The sequence below is a fragment of the Gigantopelta aegis genome, chromosome 7, assembly GCF_016097555.1.
Source record: "Gigantopelta aegis isolate Gae_Host chromosome 7, Gae_host_genome, whole genome shotgun sequence".
In the NCBI taxonomy this organism is placed as follows: domain Eukaryota; kingdom Metazoa; phylum Mollusca; class Gastropoda; order Neomphalida; family Peltospiridae; genus Gigantopelta; species Gigantopelta aegis.
In genome coordinates this window covers 20,498,445-20,522,560 of record NC_054705.1, presented here as the reverse complement: position 1 = coordinate 20,522,560, position 24,116 = coordinate 20,498,445, and the positions used below count along the sequence as shown (strand labels likewise).

The window sequence follows — 24,116 nt, the reverse complement described above, 5'->3', positions numbered from 1 at the left end:
ACCATCCCACAGACAGGGTAGTACATACCACGGCCTTTGATATACCAGTCGTGGTGCACTGGCTGGAACAAGAAATAGCCCAATGAGTCCACCGAAGGGGATCGATCCCAAACCGACCGTACATCAAGCGAGAGCTTCACCACTGGGCTACGTCCCGCCCTTAGATGGTGTAGACAGTAAGTTATGGTAAGTATCCTTTTGCCTCTGTCTTGTGTTGAGATGTGACTTTTATTACCATAACATTTTTTATCATTTAGTTCTTTCAATTAATTGAAGTCATACCACAAAAGCACACTGATTTATTAATTATATATGGACTGTTGGAATGAATGAATGAATGAATGATGAATGAATGTTTAACGACACGCCAGCACGAAAAATACATCGGCTATTGGGTGTCAAACTATGGTAATGCAAACAAATAAAGTGATGATCAACATCAATATAAGAATTCAAGATTTAAATAAAAACAGTGTAAAGAACTGCAAAAATACAAATATCACAGATAGATACCGACTTTTACTGAAAATTTCTATTTTGTGCTGTATTGGCCATTCTCAAAGAAAATGTTACACCCCTGCACCACGGTGAAGTTACAGCACGCGCGCAAGGGATGTCAAACATTTGATAATTTTAATTAACATATCTTAGAGGAAATTTTACACACTACATTTTTGTGCTGAATTGGCCATTCTCAAAGAGAATGTTACACCCCTGTAATTTTAATTAACATATCTTAGAGGAAATTTTACACATTTTTTCCATATGCATTTTTCCCACAGATATAGGGGGCAGGATGTTAATGCGCTCGCTCGATGTGTGGTCCGTCTGGGATCAATCCTAGTCAGTGGGCCCATTGGGCTATTTCTCACTCCAGCCAGTGCACCACAACTGGTATATTAAAGGCCATGGTATGTACTACCCTATCTGTGGGATGGTACATATAAAAAATCCCTTGCTGCTAATCGAAAAGAGTAGCCCATGAAATGGCGACAGCAGGTTTCCTCTCTCAATATCTGTGTGGTTGTTAACCATATGTTTGACGTTGCAGTAAACTCAGGAATGTCCCTTTAATTAATGCCAGACACCACTAGAACACATTGAGTAATTAATCAATGGCTATTTGATGATAAATATTTTATCATTCTGAAACAGTCTAGAGAGGAAATCTGCTGCATTTTTCCTTTAGGGTGTATACTACGAAATCAAATTCCATAGACGACAATAGTAACATATGTGGCTAACATATGTATCAATTGACATAAACTCCACAGATATAAATACTACCACCCCTCACTCTTAAAGTGAATAAAAACAAAATTGGGGTCAAGCTGCTCATTTCAGAGATAATGGGTAGTATCTATGACTACCCTAGTTCCGCACAAAATTTGAGCACTTTTTTTTACAGGTACCCCATACATGTTTCAAGTACAAAGCTACTTGACACAGTGGTACTAGATGAAATAAAATTTCATAAATGTTTTGCCCAGATGAAACAATTTTTTTTTACAACCAACACACTGACATTTATCACCAACCACAGAATTTAATTGTGGTGTTAACTTCTCTATCAAACGTTTGGTGCACCTCGAACTTTGACCCAACCGGAAGTTATTTGGTTTAATACCACCTTTAGCAGCCTTTTAAATATAATATCATAATGATAACTTACACCGAGTTGTTAAATCCCAAGTACTCATGTCCAACCATCCGTTTGTACATACTGGTTGCCTAGAGACAAATAACGAAAAAGACAAATATAAAACATTGTAATCATTTGTAAGTGTGAGAATATTGCATTAGTGGCCATTAGATATCATTTATCTTAATTAATGGGACATTCCTGAGTTTGTTGCATTGTAAGATGTTTCCGACTAATAAAATATTTCTACGATTAAACTTAGAAAATTTGTTTCTAATTTTCATTATTATTCATACTTACCTAGTGCTAGCACAACAAATAAGCTATTCAACCTGAGTCATACCTACACACTGCAGAATTCTCTCCCTTGCCGGATATGCGCAATGCTATCCTTGCACGGGCTACCTGTAACTTCATTCTCGGTTCAAAGTCCACCCACCGAGGGAAAGCCTCATAGGGGTGGGTGGGAGGTATAGTTTGTTGTGCTAGCACTAGGTAAGTATGAATAATAATGAAAATTAGAAACAAATTTTCTAATAGTCTTATTCAACTTACTGTGCTAGCACAACAAATATGCTATAACGGACGTGCAATGACACCGTTAGAGCACGTGAATTCAACATTAATGGGAGGAGGTAAGAAAATAGAGGACTTACCCGTACCCAAAAAGCTCCTTTGAAGTAATGACATGGAGATAGGACGAACCACGACATACGGTAACAAGGAGTCAAAAAACTTTTGGGAATAAAAAGGGGCTTCCCAAAAGAAAAACTCATCCCCATGAAAGGGAGGAAAAACATCTCCCCAGGGAGAGGAAATGGTAGACAACACTACAAAAAACCCCATCCCTCAGAAAAGGGTGGAGTGTTAAACATGTCCGAAGCGTGAATCGATGGCAGTCGGACGGAAAAGAGGTCGACCCCTTTCCGTTGCCCTGCGCACAGACACGACGTGTTGAGCCGCAATGACTGTCTGGATCCTACGCGTACCGTCAGGACCAACCGCCATATCCCGGAAATAGAAACGGTCAAAAGTGTGCCGTCCTTTCCAAACCCCTGCATTCATGACCTTTATAATATCTAAAGAGTCATGAAAATTCAGGGAAGCAGAAATGGCTCGGATCTCATGTGGTTTAACAGAGAAATTCCGTAACACATGATCACCCGCCATCTCATATGCTAGCTTGATGGTAGCTGCTATCCATCGAGACAAAGCATTTTTTGTGACATCACCCGGCCTAATGGTATAAGAAATAAACAATCTCTTTTTACCCTGCCGCCGGTTTTTCGTACGCTGCAAATAATACTTCAATGCTCTCACCGGGCAAAGAAGTCTATCCGAGTTATCAGATGACAGTGTACGAGATAAACTGTGAATGACAGTAGGTGGAAACTCTTCCCCTGGAGACTGGTTTTTAGCAACAAAGATAGGGTCGGTACGTAAAGTGACAGAACCGTCCGAATTGTAATCAACCAAATCATGCAAAAAAGCATGTATCTCACTGATCCGACGACAAGCTGCCAGTGAAACCAGAAACAGAGTCTTCCATGTCAAGGCACGAAGACTAGCAAACCTCAACGGCTCATAAGGCGCACCCTTAAGAGCATGCAACACCAGAAAGACATTCCATTTCGGAATAATGGAAGGTCGTTCAACCGTGGATTGTAATGATTTAAGTAAATCATGCAACACCAAGTTGGTAGAAAAGTCACGACATCCACACTGTTTAAGAGTAGTGAAAATCGCAGCTCTGTGACTTTTCACTGTCGTGACTTTAAGTTTCCTTTCTTGGACCAACGCCAGAAAGTACTCCGCTAAATCGTTGACAGTAGGCGATAAGGGATCGAAATCCCGTGCGTTCGCCCAACGAACCCACATACGCCAGTGACACTGATAAACCGACTCGGTAGAATTGCGCTTTGCTGAAGAGACGAGATGCGCAATTCTTGTCGAAAAACCTCTGCGTCGCAAGGAAGCCCTGATAACCTCCACGCGTGAAACCGGAAGACCTCCGGCTTCGGATGCCCACACCGTCTGACTCAGTCGCTGGCTGAGTAGATCGGACAACACTGGTAATCGGAATGGGACTGCCACTAACAGTGACAGGAGCTGTGGAAACCAGGGCTGCGCCACCCACAGAGGAGCTATCAACGTCACGTGACAAGGTTCTTGGACCACTTTGGTCAACACCTTGCCGAGTAAGACAGGAGGAGGGAAGGCATAAAAATCCAGTCCCGTCCAATCCATACTTAACGCGTCGTACTCCAACGCCAATGTGTCCGGTACCGGGGACACGAACACCGGCAATTGGTTGTTCAACCGTGTGGCAAACATGTCCACCTGTGGACTGCCCCACACCCGAAGAACCGCTGCGACCACCCCTTTGTTCAACATCCACTCCGTCTGAACAGGGGTATGTCGACTGAGGGCATCTGCTAACACATTCACCGATGAAGGAATGTGTTTCGCCCACAGAGTGGTCCCTAGTTGGTCGCAGAATTCCAAAATCGCAAGAGCTTTGCGACCCAAAGTCTCCGATTTGGTTCCACCCCAACGATTGAGATATGCCACTACCGACGTATTGTCGCATCTCAACAGAATTCGACGGTGTCGAAGAACACACCGGAAATGAAGACAGGCACGATGCACTGCCTCCATCTCCAAACAGTTGATATGAAGCTTCCTCTCGGAGAGATTCCATACCCCTGAAATGTGTTGATCCAACAGATGCGCCCCGTACCCGTGCAGCGACGCATCCGTGAACAGGATCAGATCCGGAGCAGGGGGGTGCAACGGAACCGATAGGGACATGCACTTGTCCGACAGGCACTCCTGTATCGGATGAGTGAACCATGGGCCCAGAGGCACTATCGTGTCCCAATTGTGACCGTCCCACCGTGGGGACAAATGCCACTGGAGTGGTCGTTTGAATCGTCTGAACCGCACGATCAATGAGGCCAGAGATTCGAGGTGGCCCAACACCACGTGGAGAGATCGTACCGTAGTACTTTGCTCCCCCATCAAACGTCGCGCCGACGTTTGGAAATTGTGGACACGCGCATCGGTGGGACGAACCGACGCTACCACAAGATCGAAGACCACTCCGAGATATGTGAAAATCTGAGCCGGCGTTAACTCCGATTTCACCCAATTGGGAATAAAACCCAATTGGAGGATCGTGTCCAAAACCAACCCGACATTGGTCTGACACTCCTGTTGCGACGAAGCTGGGATCAACCAATCGTCCAGATAGGTATGCATTCGAACCCCTAACAAATGAACATGACCTACCACCGCTTTTACCACACGTGTAAAAGCATGGGGACTCGTCGCCAAACAGAACGGAAGCACACGAAACTCGTACGCTTTCCCGTCGAACAGGAAGCGCAGAAACTTCCAAAACGCCTTGTGCACCGGGACATGGAGGTATGCGTCTTTCAGATCGATCGACACAGCCCACTCCCCAATTTGAAGCAGGTTCCGGACCGAATGAACCGTTTCCATTTTCATGGAAGGAACATCGACGTAGACGTTCAGTGGCTTCAAATTTAGGATTGGTCTCCATTCCCCATTTTTCTTCCGGGCGAAGAAAAGATGAGAATAAAATCCCGGAGTGTCCAGACTGACTCTCTGGATGGCCCCTTTGTCGAGAAACTCGGCAATCATACTCTCCACTAAAACGCGCCGATCCGCGGACGGTAACGGCGGCATTCTCGGAGTGGAAGTAAGAGGGGGGCTCGAAGAAAAGGGTATTTTGTAACCGTGTCGAACGACCGACAGAACCCAGGGGTCGAGACCAGGCAGCTTGCACCAATTTCGAAGGAAATGGCGGAGCCTGCCCCCCACGGGTATGTTTGCTAACGGTACCTCCGAAAGCAACTGCCGATCGTTCACGTACCCTCACCCCAACCGCTTACCACCCGTAGGCGCAACGCCTTTGGTGGACTGAGAACGGAACGCAGTACGACGTTTGCGTCCTCGCTTAGCGGAAGACGGGTTGTTACCTGGTTGCCTCCTAGTGTCAGGAACCCTAGGGATCTGAGCCGACTGTAAAAAAGCAGCCTTTTTTACAGGAGGAGGCTTGAACCCCGAAAACGTGGACCGACGTTTACCAGAGGTTGAGGGTCGAGTGTTCGGGACTGGTCGCGACAAATCCTTGTCTAGGACAATATTAAAATCGGGACCGAAAAGTAAATTTTCCCGTACCGAACGTGTACGAAAAAACGTCTTCGCAACGTTTGACGCACTCAAACCCGCCAGGTAATGGTCACGCCGTAACAAAAGACTGTTCGCAAACAATCGGCCAGATAACTGAGCGATATGCTTAGAGGCTTTTGACGCAGCCTCCAAACAGCCTTTCGCCATCGCGGGAAGGCTCTCGACAGCCTTATCCAAGCCAAATAGGAACGTACCTAAATGGTTATTAACCTGGAACATCGACTTAGCCAGCCGTTCGAACGATTCCAGATCCGCGATTGGCAATGACACATGCGGCGATGGGGAACAAGCGGCTCGGACACTAGCGGGAACGACCGCCGGATGTTCGAGAAAATCCGCCCCCAACGTCTCATAGGAGTCGGCACGAAAAATGCGCGCTCCCGTTAGGATTTTCCCCGTAGGCAGTGCCGTTGGGTACTCATCAACACCCACTCCCAGGATACGATCACTGCCAGTGATCAACACATCAATGTCACAAAGTGAACTGTGCGCCTCCTGTGCAAGTGGTAAACCCGACTCCTCACGAGGAGTGACCAAATTCAAAGAACGGTTCCCGAAGGAGACACCCTTGAATGTAGGCTGGGCCTCAACCTGAGGTATAGCGTCCCCGCATACCTGTCGGACCTGGTCCCTGACAAAAGCCAGAACCGCCGGATAATCGCACTCCTCCTCTACTTCCGAACCGAAGTGAGAGAGAGCTGGGTCAGCGACAGAATCCGGTCCAACCGACGCTTCCTCTGAAGCCAGGTCACTGTCCACTGGATCCCGAAGATCGATATGGACTCCTCCCCCTAATCGAGACGCCCCTGGGGCAGCGTCTCCCGAGACGGAAACAATAGGAACCGAACGACAATCCCTAACTGCATCGTCAAACTGCTGTCGAGACGCAGTTTCTGCTGGTTTTGGCGGAAAACCAGGGGGGGGGGGGGGGGGGAGCCGCACCCGTCGGTCCCGTCTGCGAAAGCAATGATCCCAACTGAGGCGAAGCGTTCAAAAATTCCACAAAACTCCGAAACAACGTTTCCTGAAAGCCTAACGGTCGTTCCTGCGCCAAGTGCGGAACGGTCGGAGTTTGCGGCCACAGAGTACCCCCAACCGAGGGGTATCTGCGCGAACCTCGTCCTCTATCGAGTAAAGTCGAAGAGGTAGGGACCAAAGACGGTGCAAACTGTGAGGAGATGTCCGTTGCTACCGAAGTCACCGGACCCTTGGGGTAAACATATGCAAACGGAGGACCCAAACGGGATGAGTCCTCCACCCAACGGTAAACATCGGTCGGGATGCCATCAGAGACGGATCCCGGCATCGGAACAACTGGCTCAGTTCGAAGCAAACTGGCAGAACTCTCCTCGGGCCTTGAGAATGCTGAGGTGCCGAAGCGACTGTCAGCAATCGAAGGCAAAGTCGGGGCCACCTGCTCTGCGGACGAAGCAGTGGACCTATGCACAACGGAGTGCATGTGCTCGGTAACCGATGAAGTCGTCAAAACCGGTGCCGCGACGACTCCACCCTGCCCCCCTTCTGTTTGTAAAGGTAACCGTAACGACGATGGCGACGCCCGCGACGAAGCCACACAAACAGAAGAAGGCGCCGTCACTAACGAAGACGGCTCACGTACCACGGTCACAATAGGAGCCCGGGGGGGCGCTCCCGAAGTATCTGTAACTGTACTCGTAACACGGACCGAAGAAGAAACACCCTTGTGTTTCCCCCCTTTCCGGACACTTTTAGAAGTGTCTACAGACTTATGGGACCTACCCACTAAGTCCGACTTGCCGACTACTGCCGAAGCAGACGACAAGATTTTGCTGGTACCCGAAACCTGAGTCTGCGAACCGAACCGAACCCACTGGTCAGGAGACCACGTGGCGCAGATCTCACACTGACGGTCTTGAGAACAAGACCGACAGTCCGGACACAACACGTGTGTGTCTTTACGTCGTAAAAGAAATGGACAACCATCTCGCGCACAAACTTTCCGTGCGCTAGCTGTCAACGAACTCGCGTCGGACATGGTAAATTCAACACAGAATTCCCAACTACCAACCGTATGTCAAGTTCAACCAAAAAAACAAACACAAAATTACAAGTAAAGAAAACTTTTTGCCAAAGCTTAACAGGTGTTAACAGGTGGACTGCAGAATTGAGAATGAAGTTACAGGTAGCCCGTGCAAGGATAGCATTGCGCATATCCGGCAAGGGAGAGAATTCTGCAGTGTGTAGGTATGACTCAGGTTGAATAGCATATTTGTTGTGCTAGCACAGTAAGTTGAATAAGACTATTACATATTAAATACATTTTCTTGTTTAGAATATCAGTGTCTGTATATTCAATGTGTTTTTAGAAATCTTAATATTTGTAAGAAGCCCAAATTGGATTTTTTGTCTTCAAATAATTTCGTAAGTAAGAAAAAAACATATTTTAGGAATTAAAATGAAATTTAACCTAGTACAAATATTAGAACGATCAGAAACATGTTTAATATACAGCCACTAATATTTTATGTAAAAAAATACATTTGATATGTAATTACAATCATTAAAAAGTCTCTGTTAGTCGATAACATCTTAAAAATTGCAGCAAACTCAGGAATGTCCCTTTAAATGACTTGTTCTAAAATCTAACAATTGAAAGTTAGTTGGACATATTTCTAAACAAATATCTAACCGAAGTAAGTGTTGTACACCCAGAATTTAAAGTCTTTTCGAAATAAAATGTAAATATGGTAGGTTACATTTTCTTGAACACTTAACTTAGGTGCTATATGTAGAAACTGGTTTTTGTAATCACAAATGAATTTATCTAAACTGATTTAAATTATAATTTGCTTTCATGCCATGTAAATAGTATTGCTTTATATGACTAGTTTAAAAGTTTGTTTTTGTTTAACAACACAACTAGAGCACATTGATTTATTAATCATCGGCTATTGCATGTCAAACATTTGGTCATTCTGACACAGACTTAGAGAGGTAACCAACTACATTTTTCGATTGGTAGCAAGGGATCTTTTATATGCACCATATATGATTAAATTCCTGTCTTAAAGGGACATACCCTAGCTTTTAAACACTAAGGCATATTTTTTACCATTAGAGCCATACTTTACTTAGATTTTATTGTTTAGATTATCCATTTCCGTATATTCAAAGTGTTTTTGGTCATCATGATGTTTTTAATGTCACAAAATGCATTTCTCATATTCGTAACAGTTATGGAGTCAAGTTTTAGTCTATTTTTAGAGGGTATTTCAAAGTCACAGACTCATGTTTTACTCAATTGTAACTTTATCCAAATGTGTTACAGGTTTGTAGATTAACTAAACTTAGTGTGCATTTCCATGGGCTGAAACTAGCGTCTACCCCTTTAAAACAAATCTCATGAAATAGTGAATCCCTAAAATCCAGTAAGTTGACTGTTGGAAGCCAGACAGGGCTATCAGAGACAGATGTCTTGCAAAAATACAGGGAACATGATGTCCGCTAAAGATTCTCCAATATTTTTTTTTTCTCCTAGCAAATAAAATCATTTGGCCATATTTTTTATGGGCCTGTAGTTGTAGGTGTAATATATACATTTCAAAACAAAAGTTAATAAATAATTTGTTCAGGAAGCTGCCATTATGCAACTTTGAGATTGCACATGTAAGAACAAAATGATAACATATATGATAACATATATGATAACATATAAGATAACATATATGATAACATATAATAACATATAAGATAACATATATGATAACATATATGATAAAATATAACATATAAGATAACATATATGATAACATATGATAACATATAATAACATATGATAACATAGAATAACATATATGATAAAATATAACATATATGATAACATATGATAACATACATGATAACATATGATAACATAGAATAACATATATGATAAAATATAACATATATGATAACATATGATAACATACATGATAACATATGATAACATATATGATAACATATGATAACATATATGATAACATGATATGTGATCATAATGTCTTGTAATAAATTATTTTTCAATACTTATATGAAAACAAAAAACAACCGAACATGATTATACATACATAATCAAACCTATCAGCAGAATTGAGGTCTTGTTTGATGAGAGAACAGGTTACTATGGCGCCAGGGTTGATCATTGGATTGTGTGGTTTATCTGGTGAAAAAAATTAAACAATAATTATTGAAATGACTACAAAATACTGACAGTTATATAGTTTATTACAGTTCATACTTTTGTGTACATTGTTGTTTGAAGGAAGGAAGGAAATGTTGTATTTAACGATGCACTCAACACATTTTATTTATGGTTATATGGCGTCGGACATATGGTTAAGGACCACACAGATATTGAGGGAGGAAATCAGCTGTCGCCACTTCATGGGCTATTCTTTTCAATTAGCGGAAGGGATCTTTTATATGCACCATCCCATAGACAGGATAGCACATACCACGGCCTTTGATGTACCAGTCGTGGTGCACTAGCTGGAATGAGAAATAGCTCAATGGGCCCACTGACCGGGATCGATCCTAGAGTACTGACCGTGTATCAAGTGAATGCTTTGCCACTGGGCTGCGTCTCGAATTAGAAATAGCTCAATGGGCCCACTGACCAGGATCGATCCTAGAGTACCGACCATGTATCAAGTGAATGCTTTGCCACTGGGCTGCGTCTCGAATGAGAAATAGCTCAATGGGCCCACTGACCGGGATCGATCCTAGAGTACTGACCGTGTATCAAGTGAATGCTTTGCCACTGGGCTGCATCTCGAATGAGAAATAGCTCAATGGGCCCACTGACCGGGATCGATCCTAGAGTACCGACCGTGTATCAAGTGAATGCTTTGCCACTGGGCTGCGTCCCACCCCACATATTTGTTTTGAGGAAACATAATGAGCTGATTAAAATTGAAAATATGTTTGTCTTTTACATTAGATTCTGGAACTTCAAGATGGTGTGTCCTTACAACTGCAGTCGCCAATTTATTTTAATATTTATTATAAGCATTTGGAATAGATAATCAACTTTATACTTTTTCTCCCATGATGCACTGTTATTTGATTTGTTTAGATTTTAATCAAATATGTTGAACTGTAGAAAAGTGAGAATGTGCACCTTTAACAGTGACTAGTATGGCATAACTCATTGTCAGTGTTGATGGAGATTAAAATATGTTAAATTCTTGAAACGTGAGATAGTGCTCCTTTAACAGCGACAAGTATTAAATTATATAACCCTTTGTCAAGATTGAGAGATATTCAAATATGTTATATTCTTGAAAAGTGAGATAGTGCACCTTTAACAGCGACAAGTATTATATAACCATATGTTACATTCTTGAAAAGTGAGATAGTGCACCTTTAACAGTGTAAAGTATTATATTACTATGTTAAATTTTGGAAAAGTGAGATAGTGCACCTTTAACAGTGACAAGTATTATATAACCATATGTTACATTCTTGAAAAGTGAGATAGTGCACCTTTAAGAGTGACAAGTACTATATAACTCACTATCAGGGTTGAGGGAGATGCTGTTGAAGGCGACTCCGCTCGGCTCCTGTCCGACATACTGATGTACAATGGCCGGCCCCAGATCCTTCAGAGCAAGTGCATACGTCAGAGATTTACTCACTGATTGGATACAGAACGGGACCTTCGTGTCACCTATTGAATACCTGCGTGAGAAATACATTAAATCAAGGCTTTACTCACTGATTGGATACAGAACGGGACCTTCGTGTCACCTATTGAATACCTGTGTGAGAAGAAAATATTTTATTTAACGACGCAGTCAACACATTTTATCTACAGTTATATGGCATCAGACATATGGTTAAGGACCACACAGATATAGAGAGAGGAAACCCACTGGGTCTACTGACAGGGATCGATCCTAGACCGACTGTGCATCAAGTGAGCACTGTACCACTGGACTACGTCACACCCCTACCTGCATGAGAAATACATTAATTCAGGGCTTTACTCACTGACTGGATACAGAAAATGTTTTATTTAACGATAACACTTAACACATTTTATCTACAGTTATATGGAGTCAGACATATGGTTAAGGACCACACAGATATAGAGAGAGGAAACCCGCTGTCGCCACTTCATGGGCTACTCTTTTCGATTAGCAGCAAGGGATCTTTTATATGCACCATCCCACAGACAGGATAGTACATACCATGGCTTGTGTTACACCAGTTGTGGAGCACTGGCTGGAACGAGAAATAGCCCAATGGGTCCACTGACGGAGCTCGATCCTAGAGTCCCTTCCCACTGAGCTACCTCCCGCCCCTAGAGGCCAGTTGAAAGAAAAGAAAATATTAATTTTAAGTTTTAAAAGTTGAAAGAAATAAAAAGAACCTTTTGTCAAATATATCATATCAAAACATGACTTGTGAATATGTTTTACTTACTGTGTACGAAGCCAAAACAAGGGTCCGAAAAGTGACTGTCGTTGACTTTAATAGTCCGTCCCACAGGGAACGCCTTTTTTTTCATTCTATGGAATTTGCTACAAGTTATTTAATTGTGAGCCGGGTGTACTCTAAATTGGATACAAAAATAGTATTTCAACCCCTGAAAATTAACATTAAGTTTAGTTAATCTACAAACCTGTAACACATTTGGATCAAGTTACAATTGAGTAAAACATGAGTCTATGACTTTGAAATTGTTAAATACCCTCTAAAAATAGACTAAAACTGTTATTTCTCAGACGCACATGCGTTTTTAAAAATATGAGAATTGCATTTTGTGATGTTAAAAACACCAGGATGACCAAAAACACTTCGAATGTACGGAAATTGCTAATCTAAACAATAAAATCTAAGTAAAGTACGATTTCAGTTATCAAAAATATATACCTTAGTGTTTAAAAACTAGAGTATATATATCCCTTTAAGGATGATTGTTTGGGGTTCATACACCGAAGAACGCAAAAGAAATACATGTAACAGACAATCCTTAACTACGTAAATCAAAAAAAAAAAAAAAATAGGATCTTCTGTTATTCCGTACAATTTGGAGTAATGTAGCCTTCTTGATATTGTTGTATTTTTCACAGAATATATTCAGACATAGACATTGAATTGCATGGAGTAATTAATGGTGGTGTGTAACCTTTAGTCATTCCAATTGTAATGTCTATACACATAATTAAGACAAACAAGTTCTGTTACTCCGTACCTCTGTCCGTCCACCGTACAGATGCTGATTCCCCACAGATCAGGGTTGTATCGCGCCAGCTGGGGAATGTAGGAAGCAGGCTGTAATGAAACAAGAAAGATAACTAGAGTTTGTTAGCTATAGTCCATCCCACAGGAAACCACTTTTTTCATACTATGGAATTTACTACAAGTTATTTATTTCTGAGCCGATTTTTTGATAAATTGCACACAAAAATAGTAGTTTTTTGTTATTTTCAAAACACTTTTACTTTTCTTGTTACATTAAACCAAACTGATATTATGGACAAAAAACATTTTAATAGAATGATGGGAAGACTATAGTGTTCGCCATCAGTGTGTATAAACCAATCCAGAATCAATTAAAAGAACATTCCTGAGTTTGCTGCATTGTAAGATGTTTCTGACTAATAAAATATTTCGACGATTAAACTTACATATTAAATATATTTTCTTGTTTAGAATATCAGTGTCCATATATTCAATGTGTTTCTGGTCGTCTTAATATTTGTAAGAAGCCCAAACTAGATTTTGTCTTCAAATAATTTGGTACGTAAGCAAAAATAATAATTTAGGAAAAAATATGAAATTTAAATAAATACAAATATTAGAACGATCAGAAACACATTTAATATACAGCCACTAATATTTTATGCAGAAAAATATATTTGATATGTAATTACAATCGTTAAAAAGTCTGTTAGTCAATAACATCTTTAAAATTGCAGCAAACTCAGGAATGCCCCTATAACAAGTGATTAAAATTGTACATTGGGCACTAAATCTGCTATTTTAAGCCAAACAACTGGGGAATGTATGAAGCAGGCTGTAATGAAACAAGAAAGTTACCAGACTTTGTTACCTAGTGTTCAGCATCAGTCTATGCAAACCAACATAAGCATACAAGGCAGGGGGGGCAAGGGGGGCAACTGTACCCCCCTAGTGCTGGAGAAAAAGCTTATCTTCGAGCAAAAATTATACATAAATTTGAGCACAATTTGGGGGTGGGACATACCCCAGTGGTAAATCGCTCTCCTGATGTGAGGTCAGTGTGGGATCGATCCCCGTTGGTGGGCCACTGGGCTTTTTATTATTCCAAGGCCATGGTGTGTGTTATACTGTCTTTGGGATGATGCATATAAAAGATTCTTAGCTACTAATGGAAAAATGTATACGGTTTTCTACCTAAGAAAATTACAAAATGTTTGCCATTCAATAGCCGATGATTAATAAGTCAATGTGCTCTAGTGGTGTCTTTAAACAAAACAAACTTTAACTTTGACTTAGCTATTTACCACAATATTTTTGTCACCCATTAAAAATAATATTTGCTGGTAATTTCCATATATTCATCCATTAAACACTGGATTTTAAGGACAATGGGGTGGGAGTTCACACCTCAAACACAATAGATCAATGCTTTTTTTTTGGGGGGGGGGGGGAGAGGAGATGGAGGAGGGTTGTTTGTTTAGTTGTTCTTTCGTTTTCAGGGTTTTGTTGTTCTTTTGGGGGGATTGTGGTGGCGTTTATTCTTTAATGATATGATTTAAGAGTACAATCTTTGTAGGTGATAAAAACTGAATTATCTCCCCACATGAAAATTACCTCCCCTGAAGTATTACTTTTGGCCTTCCAGTAGAGCTGTTCGATGCGTTGCGTGAAAGCATAGAATTCTGGGATGATGAAATCATTTCTGAATGCCTTGGCAATGATCACAATGTTGTCCTGAATACACCTGTAAAAGAAATTAATTGTTATTAATAACTTGGCCACCTACAAGAGCAATAGAGTTATCTAACCCTGTCCACCATATTGCACAGGGTCATAATATTCCTAGCCTACAATAACCAGCAGAGGGTTGGGGACTGGGTGGGGGAGTGCTTCTAGATTATGGTAGCCTGACTCTCATGGCTAGTGATATTCAGTGTTGGGCTAGTAAATAACTACCATCGCCATGCCCAATGGCTAGTGAATGTGTTTTTTGTCAAATGCTGCATTTAAGTCTATTTTGTAAATGTGAATATCCTGCCCTTTCCTTCTTTCAAGTCTAAGGGTTTTTCAAGCTCTAGCTATCTCCTTCTTTAGGTGACATATCCAATTATTCATATTAGTAAAATTGCATTTACTAAAAGTAGGGCTAGTGAATTTTTAATCATGGCTAGTAAACATTTGAAATCACCGATCCCATGGCTAGTGGATTTTTATAACAAAGAAAGAAATGTTTTATTTAACGATGCACTCAACACATTTTATTTACGGTTATATGGCGTCAGACATATGGTTAAAGACCACACAGATTTTGACAGGAAACCTGCTGTTGCCACTACATGGGCTACTCTTTCCGATTAGCAGCAAGGGATCTTTTATTTGCACTTCCCACAGGTAGGATAGCACAAACCATGGCCTTTGTTGAACCAGTTATGGATCACTGGTTGGTGCAAATGGTTTACACCTACCCATGAGCCTCACTCAAGTTTAGGAGTCTGTATCTGGATTAAAAACCCCATGCCTTGACTGGGATCCGAACCCAGTACCTACCAGCCTGTAGACCGATGGCCTAACCATGACGCCACCGAGACCAGTAAACAATTCTAGAAGCCCTGGGTGGGGGATAGCATGGATTAGTGAAGACAAACAAATCCAAGCATTACAGCACTGTAATACTGATGGACAAAAAGGATACATATCATGTACTTTTAAAGGGCTTTTTATTCTCCTTTTTTTTTGGGGGGGGGGGGGGGGGTGGTGGTGAATATGGTAAAGGAAATTCCCCCCCCCCCCCCTCATGACTACATGTGTAGGTATATTCAGTTCGCTTTAAATCAGGGCATTTTCCTTAACATTAAAGGTTGGATACCATTTACATATTGTTTTTTGCATTTATTGAACAAGAGTAAAAAAAATTTATCTTTTTAAATGGGTTATGAAATATCTAGATATGTAATGGACACTATTATAATATTTGCAGAGTACATTCCTTAACATTAAAAGTATCACTGTTTGGGGTTTTTTTAGCCGAAAGTTGTTTGTTTTGGTGTTCCTGACATATACAGTTTGCATCAATAATAATTATCTTCACAAGCCAAGATACCATTTGGTACAGTATACAAAATGTAAAGAAAGAAATGTTTTATTTAATGACACACACTCAACACATTTTATTTACGGTTATATGGCATCAGACATATGGTTAAGGACCACACAGATAGTGAGAGAGGAAACCCGCTGTCACCACTTCATGGGCTACTCTTTTCAATTAGCTGCAAGGTTTCTTTTATATGCACCATCCTACAGACAGGATAGTACATACCATGGCCTTTGATATACCAGTCGTGGTGCACTGGCTGGAACGAGAAATAGCCCAATGGGTCCACTGATGGAGATCGATCCCAGACCGACTGTGCATCAAGTGAACACTTTACCACTGGGCTACTTCCCGTCCAGTATACAAAATGCAGTATATGGTACAGAACGCTACCGTGGCTTGCAAAGATGGTTAATTACATGCACAAACCATATTACATCTAATCAAAGTAATTTAAGCTACTTGTAAGACAATGCTTCATTTAATAAGACAGTTAAAAAGATAAGATTAACAAAAACTTCTTTTTTTGCAGAGTTTGCATTAGGGCCTCCACAAGTCTAAAATATTGGACTCGAGGGTCAAACTTGACCCAGACCCGAGTACCCGACACTTATACTAGATGATGCTGAGATTAAGAAATAAAGTAAAATAGTATTATGCATCTTAATTCCAGTGCTGAACATGGATGCAAAATTATGCCATTGCATTGCATTTAGAAACCGGTTGATATGTTCAGTGTTGTGATGGATGAACGGACGGCCAGTTTAAAAAGAGAAACTAGCACATGAACATGGATGCCAAATCATGTCATTGTATTGCATTTAGAAGTGCTGTGATGGACAGCCAGTTTAAAAAGAGAAACAAGTGTATGATTATGTAATGATTGTGAAACGTATATGTTGATTATCTACTGCTGAAATGATTGTCCTACATTGTCCATTGTTTTGTAGTTGATCATTGTGTTCCACCTTGTACGGGTACTCGAGTCTGTTCACAGGACTGGAGTCTTGCTAGACTCGACCCATGCCCGAGTACTCGAGTACTCGTGGAGACCCTATTTGCATATATGTAAGTTATTTCAAGAATCAAATGGTGTCAAGCTATGCACCACAGATTGTGTGGTATAGAACCTGAGTTGGATAAACCAGAAAGCATCAGGCATGGCAGAAGCAAGTAGACACTGGCTGAAGGGGGCCGCATAACTGAGATTGGGAGCACAAAGCCAAGTTTCTAGGTATGCTCTCTTAAAAGTTTGAAAACTAAATGACCTGAAATGCAAGTTCCTGCATTTTACAAGTAAAATTCATCTCTGCCTTAAGATTTACTACCAAGAACATTTTTTATTCAGAATTATTACAGGCACTAGAGCCTCCCCCCCCCCCCCAGCCCACCCTGCTCCGCCATGCCTGAGCATAAAAATGACTGTAAGGTGTCTTTCTGAATATTAAAAAATTAAAATATATTTTACTCTTTAAATTTCTCTCTGTTGATGAAAGGAAACTGCAGACCATCGTAGGACACCTTCATCTGGCATTCATCAAAATGTTTCATTGTCTCCTTAAGTCTGGGATCATCGGCCCGAAGCCCAGAGCTGAAGAGGGCCTGTGAATAATTCAAGTTGTTAAAGGAACATTTCCTTACATTCAGCACCAGTTAATATTTCTGAATAACCCTGTCAAAGCTGGCTCACACATTCATTCATCTTTCTCATCTATCACTCTCTGCTTATCATTCTCATTATCTTAATATAAAGAAAACTTTCCAATTTCTCCCACGGTTTCAATCTGTTTCAACCTTTTCTGTCAGTTTCCTCCAACTCTTGTCTTCTGAACTGTCCACACCATCGTCTACCTGTCTCAACTTCCTCCACGCGTGAAGTCTCTATGTACTTCCCTGTACCTACCAGGCATCCTCCTCTGCCACTAATAAAACTGGTCTGGCCCACGGCACTAACAACCACTGGTAGGAGGGGTGCATAGTAGGTGGTCACAAGTGCCTCTTAAAAATGCCAGAAGTAACTACTGAACACTCACCGAAGTGGTCAGACTAAGCTCACAGCTAAAAGCTGATGGGGAATGGCAGGTGTGTGGCACAGATAGCCACAAGAGACAAGCATCTGTCGTGGTTGGAGAGACAAGGACTGGGATGTGGAGGTGGATAGCAAAAGAAGTTGACAGATAGGAAGAGTTGCCAGATCGGGAAGAAATGAGATGGAATTCAAAGGAGAGAAAGGAAAGGGGGCAGTGGGATTAAAAAAAATAATAATAAAAAAATATAGTATATATTCTGAACAGCAGAGAAGGCCAGAGCTGAAAAGCATCTGTGAATAACTAAATTGTTAAAGGGACATGTTCTTACATTCAACACTGGTTATTATTTCTGAATAAGAGAGAAGTCCAGATCTAAAGAGGACCTGTGCATAAATTCCATAATTCGATTTGTTAAAGAAATACTTTCTCACATTCGACACTTATTAATATTTCTGAATAATGAAGAAGTCCATATCATCTGTGAGTAATTCAATTTGTTAAAGGGACACTCCCTTACATTCAATACTGGTTAATATTTCTAAATAACAGAGAAACCCAGATCTGAAGGAAGCCAGTGCATAATTCAATTTGTTAAAGGGACATTTCCTTACATTCAGCACCAGTTAATATTTCTGAATAATTCAATTTGTTAAAGGGACACTTTCTTACATTCAGCACCAGCTAATATTTCTGAATAAGAGAGAAGTCCAGATTTGAAGAAGGGCAGTGAATAATTAACTTTGTTAACAAGACACTTTCTTACATTCAACACTGCATGTTAATATTCCTGAATGAGAGAGAAGTCCATATCATGGCCAGGTTGAGTTTACACCACTCTCTGTACGTTATAGTGAAAAGCTAAAATACGATGTTACATTTTTGAACTTGGTGATGGAGATCTTCTCATCATTGTCCTCGCAGAAGTAGTTGAACAGAGTGTTCTCCAGGTTCTGCAGATCCAGATGGACATTGCTAAAACAAAACAAAAACAATCCGTAGACGAAAGAAAGAAAGAAATGTTTTATTTAATGATGCACTCAACACATTTTAGTTATGGTTATGTGGTGTCAGACATATGGCTAAGGACCACACAGATATTGAGAGAGAAAGGAAAGAAGGAAATGTTTTATTTAATGATGCACTCAACACATTTTAGTTATGGTTATATGGCATCAAACATATGGTTAAGGACCACACAGATATTGATAAAGGAAACCCGCTGTCGCCACTTCATGGGCTAGTCTTTTCAATTAGCAGCAAGGGATCTTTTATATGCACCATCCCACCACAGACAGGGTAGTACATACGACAGCCTTTGATATACCAGTCGTGGTGCACTGGCTGGAGCGAGAAATAGCCCAACTTAATGGGCCCACCAACGGGGATTGATCCCAGACTGACTATCACTGAGTGAGTGCTTTACCACTGGGCTACATCCCGCCCCAATACGTAGATGATAAAATAATTCATTCTGTTAAATAACAGTAATAAAATTGTTAAACAAATGTGTTGTCTTGATTTTAGAAATCTCACAGAAAATTGCTGAAAGAAAAGACAAAACAAATCTACAACAAACACACCCACCCCCCACAAAAAAGCAAACAAAGAACAAAACCAACAAAACCACACACGCACAATATATTGTATTTAAAACATCACAGAAATAATTAGACAGTGAGGAAAACATCAGTGTGTACAGGGCTACAGAAAGTACTTGCCTGCTCACCAAATGAGAGTAAAAATTCTCACGGCCAAGTTGAAAAATGCAAGTACGAGTTTGACGGGCGATCTGCCTTTTTCAATTTAGAATTTTGTAAATCTATATGAATGAATTGTGAAAAACTGTCTTTATTAGAATATATATATATATATATTAGTTGATGTGAAGACGGTGCATATTATTATTATAATATTATTAAACATTAATATATGGTTCTACAGGCTGGCGGACTTGTAAATTTTAGTTGGTTCTGGTCCAGCAGGCTAGTGAACTATTTTTCATTTCTGTACCCCTGGTGTATGTGGCTTAAAAACTCACTTTGAGTGGGAGCCAGAACCGGGAGGTGAACCGAGAACCTATCAGCCTTAGGTCTGATGACTTAAGAACTAAGTTATTATACGGCTAGTGCATGGGGGGTTGTCCAACACAAAACAATCCACATAACAACAATGTTCAGTCATAGTCACTGGAACCTCACTATACAGAGCCCAGACAGATTAGACATGTGCCCAGTTCATCATGCTTGAACCTCAGTTGGATACAAGCACCCCAAAGAGGGAAAAGGAAACTTCAAAAACATGCTTTCAGTATTAATGAATGTCGTCAGCCACTTTGATATGACTTGTAATTCTTGTCACAGATTTAACACAGAATACTGTTACATTCATGGCTTCTAGAATTTTTATCAAATTCACTAGCCACACTGAATTCATATTTGAAAAAAAAAAAAATTGCTGTGCCATATGTATATGGTAAGTAGGCCCTGTATAACATTTATAAAAGAAAAAATATCTTTTTTAAAGCTAACTACTGAGGTAAAAATGTAACCTCTGAAGCTCCTCAGAATTCACCATTCCATATTTCACCATTCCATAATTCATCATCCCATATTTCATCATTCCATAATTCACCATTCCATATTTCATCATTCCATATTTCACCATTCCATAATTCATCATTCCATAATTCACCATTCCATATTTCACCATTCCATATTTCATCATTCCATAATTCATCATTCCATAATTCACCATTCCATATTTCACCATTCCATAATTCACCATTCCATATTTCATCATTCCATATTTCACCATTCCATCTACCATGTGGAGTTTTCAAACGGGTCTAACTGTAGAAATTCCAGACAGTGTCTATGGGGCGGGATGTAGCCCAGTGGTAAAGCGCTCGCTTGATGCGCGGTCGGTTTGGGATCGATCCCATTCGGTGGGCCCAATGGGCTATTTCTCATTCCAACCATGGCACCACGACTTGTTTATCAAAGGCCATGGTATGTACTACCCTGTCTGTGGGAACAGCGGGTTTTATCTCTCAATATCTGTGTGGTCCTTTACCATATGTCTGATGCCATATAATCTTAAATAAAAATGTGTTCTTTCTGTTTTTCCAGTGTCCATTTTTAACAATTTATTATCTCATGTCACAAGGCCATTCTCTGGTCTACAAATAGCTGACAGTAAGATTCATTATCTCACATGACAAGCCAAGGTCATTGTACCACCGTCTGTGGTATACTTGTAACTGGCAGTATAAGATTCATTAGCACTACGATGACGTAGAAAAAGTTCCCAATACATAACTGCTTTGAATGAAGGAAACTTCGGTCCGTTTTTTATTTCGTTGCAGGTGATCCTGTTTCACCTCAGAGAAAAAAGGTGTTTTTACGCCTCACTGATTCCGGTGTCCATCCCACAATGCCATGACGTAAATACTGACCTATAGGTCATTTTTGGCTTCGGGGGAGGTCAAGGTGTTTGGTTTTTCTCTCATGGTCAAATTTTGTTGTCGGCTAAAACTATCTTCATCTCCTTTGTGTGTGTGTGTGTGTGTGTCTGCCTCTGTGTCAGAATTGATGTCATTGAAAGTATCATGATGTGTGTTTGTTCAAAATTACTGGAATGGAAAATGAATGGCTAAATGGCTGACAGAGAGGCTGGCTGGCTGGCTGGCTGGCTGGCTGGCTGGCTAGACGGATTAATGATGTTTTGTTTTTTGTTTAACGACACCACTAGAGCACATTGATTAATTAGTCATCGGCTGTTGGATGTCAAATATTTGGTAATTTTGACATATAGTCTTAGAGAGGAAACCTATATTTTTCCATTAGTTGCAAGGGATCTTTGATGTGTACTATCCCACAGACAGGATAGCACGTACCACAACCTTTGGTAATGAATGGCTAAATGGCTGACAGAGAACCTGGCTGGCTAGATTGATTAATGAATGGATTTTTTTTTTTTTTAACAACACCACTAGAGCACATTGATTTACTAATCACAGTGCATGGGTTAGTTGTTAGTTGTTAGTTGGTTAGTTGTTAGTTGTTAGTTGGTTTGTGGTTAGTGAAAGAGAAGTGGCTGTAGTGGTCTTACACCTACCCATAGTCTTAGAGAGGAAACCTGCTATATGTTTGCATTAGTAGCAAGGGATCTTTTATATACACCTTTCCACAGACAGGACAGCACATACCACAGCCTTTGAAATGCAAGTTGTGTTAAACTAGCTGGACTGAGAAATAGCCCAATGGGGCCCATGGCAAAACATACTTTCATTTCATTTCAACATATTTTCGTGCTTATATCCAGTTACAGTTCAAGCATGCTGTACTGGACACACACCTCAGCTATCTGGGCTGTCTGTCCAAGAGAGTGGGTTAGTTGCTAGTTGGTTAGTGGTTAGTGAGAGAGAGAAGAGGGTGTAGTGGTCTTACACCTACCTGTTGAGTCTTTAAAACTCGCTCTGAGTGGAAGCCGGTACCAAGCTGCGAACCCTGTACCTACCAGCCTTAAAAATATGTCTGATGGCTTAACCATGACACCACCAAGGCCAGTCAAACTTTCAAAATGATGTGGGTAACAAAATACAATTTCAAGCTCTCATATATTAGACGCCAAATACATGTAGCTATAGTTTTAAATGATCTGATGGGTCGTTAATATTAATTTGTTTATGTTTGTGATTTTCTGCCATATGTTGTCCATTATACACCAGTTTTAATAGCTTTTATTACATTCTTAAATTTGAGGGCAGGCTGAAGTCCAGTGGTAAAGCGTTCGCTTGATGCACTTTCGGTCTAGGATTGATCCATGTCGGTGGGACCAATGGGTTATTTCTCGTTCCAGCCAGTGCATCATGACTAGTATATCAACAGCCATGGTCTGTGATATCCTATCTGTGGGGTGATGCATATAAAAGATACCTTGCTATTAATGGAAAAATATTGCGGGTTTCCTCTCTAAGACTATGTGTCAGAATTATCAAATGTTTGATATCCAATAGCCAATGATTAATAAAAAATAAAAAATGTGCTCTTGTTGTGTCCTTAAACAAATTTAAAAATTAAAAATAGTTTTTTAAAGTTGAATGTTTCGGATGTCAGAAATGTTGGTTTTTGTTCAAACATTAAAGTTTTGTGATGGTGAGACATCAGTGTTTTAACAGGCATATTACATAAAATATTTACATACATGTACTCTCTCCCTTCCTATGGCAGTCGCATAGTATAGATTTCATCATATACATTGCTTTCATGGCCGTACCAACGTTTAATGGCTTCTGATGCTTCTGCACCCCACCAATAAGTTACAGACTAAGTTGATTTTTACCAAATAAAATTATCGTAATTTATGATATAAGTAAATTAACGTAATCAATATATTAAATACTTACATTTTTTTGGTCATCATTATTTTGTCCTGGACTCTAACAAGTGGAGTACACAGAATTACATAATACAGAACTTTAATAAACTTTATATGAAATATTGCAACCAAGCACAAAGATTCTACACTAGAGAAACATAGGCCCAAGTTCAGTAGAGGTTATTGACTGGTTAGTTCACAGCTACGGTATATATACCTCTAAAGTCATTGTTGTGCCACAAATAGCTTGCCCAACATAAAAAACAATGTTTTTACACAAAAGAAATCAACAAAAGAATACAGGGTTAAAATATAAATAAAACTCGGCCCTATTTTCGTATGTCACCTCACCAGTACATGCTATTTAATATCCTATATAAAAAAAAACCCTGTTTTGTGGCGATGCAAGAAGGATGAAATCTCCAGTAAAAGATCTCATCGGGAGTGGCTGTCATTCTATATTCAACATACTAGACAGAGATTCAGGAATCAACCACTATTTGGTCAAATACCCATTTGACAAATATGAGAGAGAGAGAGAGAGAGA

General features: G+C 40.4%; 1 protein-coding gene across 1 annotated transcript in view; it reads right to left on the bottom strand.

Moving 5' to 3' along the window:
* Window positions 1-24,116, bottom strand: part of LOC121377719 (glutaminase kidney isoform, mitochondrial-like) — a 52,237-nt gene that overhangs the window by 12,426 nt on the left and 15,695 nt on the right. Inside the window, 7 exon segments of the mRNA XM_041505805.1 lie at window positions 1,673-1,731; window positions 9,946-10,037; window positions 11,394-11,557; window positions 13,077-13,156; window positions 14,681-14,810; window positions 17,629-17,762; window positions 19,066-19,162. Of these exon segments, the coding sequence (XP_041361739.1) occupies window positions 1,673-1,731; window positions 9,946-10,037; window positions 11,394-11,557; window positions 13,077-13,156; window positions 14,681-14,810; window positions 17,629-17,762; window positions 19,066-19,162 (756 nt within the window).